The 9,089-nt window shown below is 67.1% G+C and overlaps 1 protein-coding gene across 1 annotated transcript; it reads right to left on the bottom strand.

The window, feature by feature from the left end:
• Nucleotides 1-200: 200 nt before the first annotated feature.
• Nucleotides 201-7,347, bottom strand: DENND4B (DENN/MADD domain containing 4B). The gene is made up of 26 exons (XM_010565623.1): nucleotides 6,970-7,347; nucleotides 6,639-6,891; nucleotides 6,477-6,546; nucleotides 6,148-6,317; nucleotides 5,830-6,071; nucleotides 5,673-5,739; nucleotides 5,521-5,579; nucleotides 5,272-5,416; nucleotides 5,003-5,178; nucleotides 4,784-4,884; nucleotides 4,486-4,701; nucleotides 4,255-4,400; nucleotides 4,036-4,175; nucleotides 3,829-3,952; nucleotides 3,491-3,697; nucleotides 3,274-3,402; nucleotides 3,018-3,174; nucleotides 2,371-2,936; nucleotides 2,173-2,295; nucleotides 1,914-2,089; nucleotides 1,377-1,500; nucleotides 1,045-1,278; nucleotides 859-964; nucleotides 591-756; nucleotides 449-513; nucleotides 201-346 (listed from the first exon to the last, which is right to left on the bottom strand). Exons 1-26 carry the CDS (start codon nucleotides 7,266-7,268, stop codon nucleotides 201-203), a joined length of 4,407 nt encoding a protein of 1,468 aa, XP_010563925.1. The 5' UTR covers nucleotides 7,269-7,347.
• Between the last annotated feature and the right edge of the window lie 1,742 nt (nucleotides 7,348-9,089).

The raw sequence follows: 9,089 nt of genomic DNA, 5'->3' as shown, positions 1-9,089 counted from the left end.
CACAAGCGAGGAGGAGGCGCTGGGGGGGGGGGGGTAGAATAAATAAAAATATATTAACACTGACATATAAAACCCTTTGTGAGCCAGGGACTGTGGCGGGGGCTCCCCCCCAACCTGGGGAGTGGAGCGGCTGGCCTGGGTCACCGCCCCCCCCCCCCCACTGCTCTGTCCCGGGGGAGGGAGGGCCAGGGGGGCCACCCCTAGCACTCAAGGGTGGCCCCGAAGCTCTTGCGGCAGTCGATGGCTTTGGAGCTGGGGGGCTGCGCCCGCCGCCGCCGCAGCTCCTCCTTGCCCAGGCTCCCCGCCAGCTTGTTGTAGGCCGACTTGTACTTCTTGTCAAAGGCGGCTGCAAGGCGAGGGGGAACACACACAGACACACACACCGGCCATCAGCGGTGCTGGGGGGGCCACCCAGTCCCCCCGAAGCCGCTCCCTGAGCCCCCAGTACCGATGTCCATGTGGTCCCTGCCCAGTGCCGCCAGCGTGAGGAAGAGGATTTCCCGGTAGATGCTCCTAGGGAGGCAGAGCAGTGAGGTGCGGGGGGACCAGCCCAGTGCCAACGAGGCTGGGGGTGGGGGTCACAGCCCTACCTCTGCAGGTGCCAGGGGCCGCCAGGGGCTGCCAGTGTCTCGAGGAAGAGGGCGATGGCCTTGTGCACCTCACTCAGCCCCACGTGGCTCAGCACAGCCTCCAGGAAGGCCAGCGAGAAGGGGTGGCCGTGGGCCCGCCAGGACCTCAGCCGGGTGGGGACATTACCTGGGGGGGGACCACACATGACAGGAACACAGGAACAGAGTGGGGGGGTCAGTGCCACCCCACCGCTGCAGTTCCCCCCCTTCCCACCACCCCCCGACTCACTGTGAAGCCGCCAGAGGACGTAAAGCGGGGGGCAACTGTCGGGCTCAGGGGCCAGGACGTCCCAGAGCAGCCGCACACGCACGGGGGGGGAGTCGGGGGGCTGCGCCTGTGGGACAGGGAGGTGGGCACCATGCTGGCATCCCCCCCAACCCCTAAAACCCCTCTCTATAGCCCCCCCAGCCTTACCTGTGGGGCCGGGGCGACGTGCTGGGAGCCCAGGAGCAGGCGGGGGAGGTTGCTGGGCAGTCCCAGGCGTTGGAAATACCAGACGAGGTTCCAGTAGATGATGGGGTGGCTGTCCACCAGCTCCGGTTGCGCCAGGAACTCACCGCCTTCATTCTCCACCAAACTTTCCAGCTCTTTCCGCAGCACCAATGGGCTCAGGTAGGCGAAAGCCACTCGTTCTGACCGCCGCGGCACCTGTGGGAGAGAGGGGGGGGACACATACACGCCACTGGGACACCTGGACTCCCCGTTGCGGGGATGGTTGTCTCCCCTCTCCGCAGCCAGCACCATACCACTGTGTCCAGGCAGCCGTTGCAGAGCTCCAGCTCAGCCTCGTCCAGGGCCAGGCAGCGGCGGCGGTCACTGAGCACCGGTCCCTGCGCAGTGGGAGGAGGGAGGGAGCCATCCTCGGCAGCACTGCGCAGCAAAGAGGCAGAGGAGGGGGGAGTTATGGAAATGGCAAGGGGGGTGCACCAGGGAGGATGCTGGACATTTCCCTGGAGGATGGGGGAAAAATGGTGGACAGCAAAGAGGGGGTTTGGGGACACTGGGGACACGGAGGATGCCAAGGCAGATGTGGGACATTGGGGTTTTCTCCCAGAGGGTGGAAGGTTGGGGAACAGCAGCGGGCAGCAAAGAGGGACACTGGGGACACCAGGGACACCAGAATATGTGGGACGTTAAGGCTTTCCCCCAGAGGACAGAAGGACAGGGGATACTGGTGGGCAGCAAAGAAGAGTGCTGGGGAGGATGGGGGACATTAGGGTTTCTCCTGGAGGACAGGGGACACAGGGGTGCGCAGGTGCGCAGGTGGGTCTGGGGGAGCCCACCTGGGGGGCAGCTGGAAGTCCTGGATCTCGATGCTGAGGAAGGGGACGAAGGACCGACCGCAGAAGGGGCAGGTGGTGTTGAGGTTGGAGTCATCAGAGGTCCAGCCAGCCATCACCTCCTCATCATATACCAGCGCGCTGCAGCCCTGGCACCGCGAGCAGCTGGACAGCAGGACCTGGCCAGCAGCGGTGGCAGCACCGTCAGACCCTGCAGTGAAAGTGGGGGGGGGCCATAATAGGATGGGACGCACCCACTCACCTCCACAGCAGGCGGCTCCTGCCCAGTTGCCCCATCAGCCGGTGGCTCGGAGGACTTGGGAACACCAGCGCTGCCCACCGACGTGTCCGACAGGTCCAACTCGCTGCCCAGCGAGACAGAGCTCTGGGGGTACACGTGCCATCAGCGAGGACAGACAGAGAGACAGACAGTCACCGTCCCTGAAGAGAAGCCAGGTACCTCGGAGGCGGTGGATTCGGGGCGCTCCCGTGGGCGCAGCAGGGTCTCAGCAGGGCTCCGGCGCGGCAGAGGCTCCCCATCCCGCTGCTCAGAGCCCCGGCGCGGACAGGTGGCTTCGGCAGCGTCCCGGGGGCCGACAGGGAGCTCGGTGCTGGCACCCGGCCGGAGTGGGGGCCGCTTGCCGGGGGACAGCAGCTGCTGCAGCTTGGCAGCCAGCCCCCGCCGCGGCGTGCCCCCCGCCAGCCCCCCACTGCTCACCGGCCCCTCATCCACCCGGTCGCTCTCGTCTGTGGCAAAGCTGACGTCCGACAGGCTCCCATCGGCCGAGCCAGGGGGACCCCACAGCCGGGGCGGCAGTGGGTCCAGGGCTGCAGGAAGAGGTGGGGGCCGGGTAGTCGGGGGTTCCTCTGGCCCCCCCCGGCCCCCTTCACCGTGGGTGCCGCCGGGGAAGCTGAGGCTGCCACTCTTCACCAGCCGGGGGGCCAGGGGGGCATCCCGCAGGCTGCGCCCGGCCCAGGTGGTCTGCCGCTGCAGGCTAGGACGGGGTGCCGGGGGGGCTCGGCCACCTGTGGGAGGGGATGAGGGGGCTATCAGCGGGGTGACAGCAGCTCCCCCCGGCCATCCCCCCCCACTCCATCCCCACCTACCTGGGGGGGCAGCAGCAGCAGCAGCGGCAGCAGCCTGGCGTTCCCGCTGGCGCAGGGGCTGTCGAAACTGGGCGGCCCCCAGCACCACGTTGCGGAGCTTGGCCCAGCGCAGGCGCCCGCCCTGCGTGCCCGCCGGCCATTTGCTCTCCAGCACCGCCTGCGAGTGGGGCGGGGAGGGATGAAAACGAAACAGTCACTTGCCGGTGCGGACCCTCCTCGCCCCCCCCCGACGTGTGTGTTCCCCCAAGCCCGTCACCTTGTTGTAGTAGCCGTAGGTGATGGTGTTGGGCACGATGCCTGCACGCTTCATCTCCAGCAGCACCCGCACCGACAGCACTGGCTCCCCATACTGCCCGCAGAGCTGCATCAGGATGCGGTAGCAGACCTGGGTGCGGGCAACCACGGGCAATCAGGGCTGGCCTGGGGTCCCTCCCCACCCCCGGCATGCCTGCCTTGCCCCAAATGCCACCTACCTCGTCCGGCAGCACCACTTTCTGAGTCTCCATCTTGCGCAGGACCTCGTAGGCCAGCTGGAGTGCCCGCAGCTTGGCGGGGGCAGCACGGACGTGGGTGGGCAGGTAGAGGAACCAGAGCCCATAGCAGTGCCCCAGCAGGCACTTGGCCCACATGTCAGGCACCGAGGAGTACTTCTGGGCCACGCGCTGGGCCACCTTCATCTCCTGGGGATGAGGGGAGAAAGAGGAGGGAGCTGGAGGAGGTGGGCAGGCAGGCAGCATCCTGCACCGCCTCGCCATGCTGTCCCATCCCTGCTGAGACCTGGCCAACTTGTCGCACCATTGGCCCTGCTCACCTGCTTGGTCCTGCGTGGGGCTGGGCTGCTGGGAGCACTGCTCCTGGCCTGGCACAGCTGGGCCACCAGTGGGTCCCGGGGGGGCTCCAGGAGCTCGGGGCGCAGGGTGGGGAACCCATCATAGCTAGGGGGGCAGGGGGGAGCAGAAGCTAAGTTGGGGGGACTCAGGGGGCGGCAGGGCTGGGGGGATTAAGGGGGGGTTCTCACCGGTACCGCGCAGGCAGTTCGGCACCATCGGGACCTGCTGGCTGCTCAGGGGGGGTGATGAAGACGGTGTGCTCACCCCCCCGCGGGTCATCCAGCTCCATGAGGGGTGTGTCCTCCGGCTTCTCCAGCTCTGCCTGCACCTGGGGAGGGGGTGCAGGGTGTCACTGGGGTGGGGGGAACGGGGACACAGGGACACGGTGCAGAGCTGGCGGGACCCACCTTATCCACGCAGGTGTCGAAAAACTCGAGGCAGGGGTCTCGGTCGCTGGCGAAGGAGCAGTCCTCGATGAACTGGGTGAAGAGCTGGGTGCGCAGCAGCTGCCCATAAAACCGGTGGTACGCCCGCTCCCGGGACTTGAGGAACCCTAAGGGGACAGGATTAGGGGGGGGTTTAAATCCAGCCAACACCCCCACCCCAGTTACCCCTGCCTTTCCCTGCTGCCCACCCACCCTGCAGAGCGAAGAGGCTGCCGGCATCGCGGCCAGCCGGGGCGGGCGCTGGGGCGATGGGGCGCAGGAAGGAGCGGTAACCCCGCAGGGCGCAGGCCATGAAGCGCAGGAAAGCCGCCCGCGCCTCCAGTTCCAGCTGTGCCCGACGTCCCCGCGCCGCTTCTGCATCGCTCAGCAGCAACTCCAGGGACACCTCCTCGCCTGGCCCACTGTACACTGTGAGAGCAAAGGGGGGGGGAAATTAGGCAGGGGAGGGGCACAGGCAGCTGTGGGGTCCCCTCCGGACCCCCCCACTCACTCTCGTCCAGCTGCTGGGAGAGGCTGTACAGCGAGGCCAGCAGCACCTTGCAGGGTCGGCGGGGCAGGGAGCGGGGGGACAGCAGCTTGCGTTCCTCGCTCCTGGGGGGGGACACAAGAGGGACGACGGGAGGGCAGCCAGTGGATCCCCGGCATCCCTCCAGGCAGCAGCCAGCTGGTGAAGCCCACCCCCCCCGGCCAAGAATTGGGGGCCACTCACTGGAAGATGGTGTTGGTGTCCAGGTCGACGAAGATGACATCCCTGGGGGGCTCGTAGAGGTCAAAGTAGCTGGAGTGGATGCCTACAATGAAGGGCACGGGGGCACACAGCACGTCAGCCAGCGCCAGCGGGCACAGCGGGATGTAGGGGCACTGCCAGCGCAGGGGGAAGATCATCTGGGGACAGGACAAGGGCGGTCAGCGCCGCGGGCTGGGGTTCCCCAGCACCGCGGCGTGTCCCCCCTGCAATGTCCCCTCCCCAGCACTCACCGCCACCAGGGCTTCGCCCACGCTGGTCAGGACGTCAGGGCGCAGGGAATGGATGAGTAGCTTCTGCTCGGTCAGCACGGCCACCAGCAGTGCCACCGCGTTGTCGGGGCCCAGGTTCTGCAGCAGCGTCAGGAAGCTGGCGCCGCTGCGGGGTGGGGGGATGGCATTCAGCCGCCCCACATCCCCCTCCCATGCGTGTGTGTGTGTGTGTGTGTGTGTGTGTCCCCAGTGCCCTGCAGCCATCCCTACCTGAGCGGCAGCGGGGATGACACAGGCCGGCACAGCAGCAGGTTATCATACGGGGACATCTGGGGGGACATGGGGACACGGTTGGGCTGGGGGAAGCCAGCATGCGGAAGGAACAGCGGGACAGACACACACACACAGAGATGGTGACTCACCTGGACCAGGATGCGTGGCCGCTGCGGGGATGGGAAGGGGACGTTGTGCATGAAGTGCGAGATGTGCCTGCAGGCAGAGGGGCCCATCGGTGGGGGGAGACGATGGGAGCCATCCCCCTGTGTCCCCCCTCCAAACCTCCCCCTGCCCAGCGCTCACGTCTCGAGGGGCAGCACGTGGGGCCCTGAGATGGAGTAGCGGTAGATAAACATGAGGAACTTGCGGAAGACGTCGAAGAAAGGCCAGTGGGACAGGACACAGATGCTCTTGCGGGTCTGCAGTGAGCGGCCGGCCACAGGCCGTCGGTCTACCACGCTCAGCAGCCCCAGGCGCAGGCTCTGCTTCTCAGACAGCCGCTCCCGGGGAAACGCCTCATGGAACTGGATGGCCGCCCCATACACCTGTGTGGGACGGATGGTCAAGGTGAGCCCCCCCCCCCCACACTGTCTCTCCCCGCAGCCCAAGCCCCCATCCTGCCTTATCGCCCGAGGCACCAGTCAACACGAAGGTGGAGAAGACGGGTAGTGGGTACTTGGTGTCAGCCGGCCAGCTCTCAATGGTGGCCCCCATGGGCAGGCAGAAGACGGGCACTGATTCGGGCAGGGGGAAGGACTCGCTGTCCTGCTCGGGATAACGTCCCAGCAGCCCTGGACAGACAGACGGACAGAAGGATGAGCCTCACCTTATCAACTCCCCCATCCAGCTGAGGTGGGGGAGGGAGGGAGCACCTGCATGGGCACTCGGCAGCCTGTCAACCCACTGCAGGTTGACACCCACCCCACCTCGATTGCCATGGGAGACCCTACCCGCTTCGTAGACCAGTGTGTTGGCCTTGGCCATAGCGATCTTGTAGCACAGGAACAGGGCAGGGCCCCACTGCAAGGAGGGAGCAGAGAAGGGGGTTGGCACGGGCCGGATGGCGGCGGGGGCATCCCAGCAGCGGCAAGAGGGGGAACCCCAGCACCCACCATGCTGGTGTTGAGGTTCTTATCCACCCGGCAGAAGGTGTGGGGGGTGCTCTCGCCCTTGCTGGGCATGATGAGGCAGATGTCAGTGATCCCCAGTGTGTTGTGGCCGTGGGGCTCAGCTGCCCGCCGGTACATCAGGAAGGTGCGTTGGTGTCCCGGCCCCCCCGAATTGAGGTTGGCTGAGCGGCTGTAGGGTGTCGTGTCCAGGATCTTATAGCCTGGCTTTGAACGGTCCTTGCCCTCGTAGTGCACCCTGGATGGAGAGGAGGGGTGAGGGGGACCCTTGGGGAGCTCATTGCCCTCCCCTCCAGCCCCAGTCCCAAGAACTCACCCCAGCTCGATGAGGGGGGGCTTGTCTCGTCCCCGCTTGTAGCATATGAACATCTGGGGGTTGTTGAGCAGCCCGGCGTTGAGGTCGACAGGGTGGCCCGAGGTGGTGGTCTCGATGCAGGTAAAGCCGTGGGGCACCTCCTCGCCCTGCGAGCGGATGATGACGGCCACGTCGGTGATGGGCTCACTGGGGCGGGCTGGGCGGTGCTGCTGGCTTTCCTCCTCCAGCGGCCGTGAGGTGTCCGTCAGTCCAGCAACCACAAAGTAGTCCACCAGCTGTGGGGGCTTCTCGTCCGACATGGCTCACGGCATCTGGTGGGGGGAGACAGCAGGATGGGTGACACCCCAACCCTGCCCCACAGCCCACCCGGACCGGCCGTCCCCGGCGCCCTGTGGAGCAGGGAAAGCTCCTTTATCGCAGCAGACTGGCAGTGTGGGGTGCCCCACAGCTGAGCCGGCAGCCGTGGGGCACGGCAGAGCTGACGGAGCAAAAGCACTGGGGACGGGAAGGGAGGAGGCTTCCGGTCATGCCGTGAAGCACAGGGCAATGTGATGGGGACCCCCATGGCTCGGGGCAGGGGGGGGTCAGCACCCCACCCCAACCACAGCAGCTGTGGAAGGATACCCTTCGAGCAGCACCTCTGAGACAGGACCCCCACCCTGTGCCGTGGCCCCCCGGCTTGGTGGCTGCACCTCTGGCCTGCAGCCAGCCCCTCTCCCCCTTGCATGCCCTTTCCCTGTCCCCAGCACCCCCAGCTTTGCCTGGGTGCCGCAGGAGGGGTCCGTGGAGGCCACTGGAGAGCTGCGCAGGGCTGGGTAGAAAGGGGAAGGAAGTGGGCGACAAGGCAGCGAACACCCATGTCACACCCCTGCAGGGCACTGGAGTGCAACACCAGCTCTGCCCCAGCCACACTGGGGTGGCAAACCGGTCACAACCCCAAACACGGGGACCCCAAGCAGGGACACCGCGCTGGCCCCACAACCCCAGGAGGAAACCCCCTCAGCCAGTGGGGTCGTGCCCCACTGGGGCTGTGCCAGCATCCCCCGTGCCGGCAGAGGCAGGGACATGGCAGCAGCTGGAGGCTGTCCCCATCCCCCAGCTGGTGACCTCGGGACCCCCAGCCCCACCAGGCAGCCACCCAGGATATTTTTAGCCCAGTGCCACGTGATAACTGACAAGCTGCCGAGACACAGCCCCGGCTCCAGATTTAGCTTCCTGCCACCCGCCTCGCGTGGGGAGAAAGTGGCGGGGGGGGTCCTGCACAGCCAGCCTGTGCCCCCCCCCAACAACCCCCACCTCTCTCACGGGTCCTCCCGACCAGGCCCCTGCAGTGGGGCACCCCACTGAAAGCCAGCAGGACATGGCAGGGTCCTGGATGATCAGTCCCCTGACCTGCCCTCATGTCCCCATGGACCTCCCAGTGACCCCCAGCATGGGCAGCCCCACGGAGGGGTCCTGTGGCAGAGGCAGGGCTTTGCCCCCAGCTGCAGTGGGAACAGGAACCGGCCCCACCGTGAGGCTGCCAAAGGGGAAGCGACGACTGCAGCGGCGGGGGGGACGGATGGACGACCCCCCCCGTGACCCAGCTCCATCCCTAGGGCAGGATCTGGCCGCTGGCTGTGGGGCAAGCCTGCCCCATGACACTGCCCCAAAGGCAGGGGAGCATCGGGGGTCCCCAGGCAGCAGCACGTCCCCAGCAGCCCCTGCCCCACAGTGCCTGGGGACCCTGTCCCACTGCGTACCCTCTGCCCCACGGCTCCCTGCACCCCATGGGGCCGGCAAGGCTACGGCACACACCGCAGCACCCCCCCCCATCCCGGTCCCATCTCGGGCTGGAAACCCTGGGGTGGAAATGGGGGCGTCAACAAACGTCAGCCTGGCCACAGAGCCACCCTCCCACCCGCCCCTCTGCACCCTATACACACGGCCGGCCCCACAGACCCTATAGCCGGCCCTATACACCGCACACCCGGCCCTACAGCCCCCCCCCAGCCGGCCCTATGCACCTCAGAGCCGGCCCTATGCACCTCAGAGCCGGCCCTATACACCCTGTATACCCGCCCGGCCCCACAGGCCCGACACACGGCCCCACAAGCCCTGTAGCCGACCCTACAGGCCCT

This window comes from Haliaeetus leucocephalus, unplaced genomic scaffold (assembly GCF_000737465.1).
Source record: "Haliaeetus leucocephalus isolate CR32 unplaced genomic scaffold, Haliaeetus_leucocephalus-4.0 Scaffold193, whole genome shotgun sequence".
Taxonomy (NCBI): domain Eukaryota; kingdom Metazoa; phylum Chordata; class Aves; order Accipitriformes; family Accipitridae; genus Haliaeetus; species Haliaeetus leucocephalus.
This window is presented reverse-complemented; position numbering and strand designations above follow the sequence as displayed.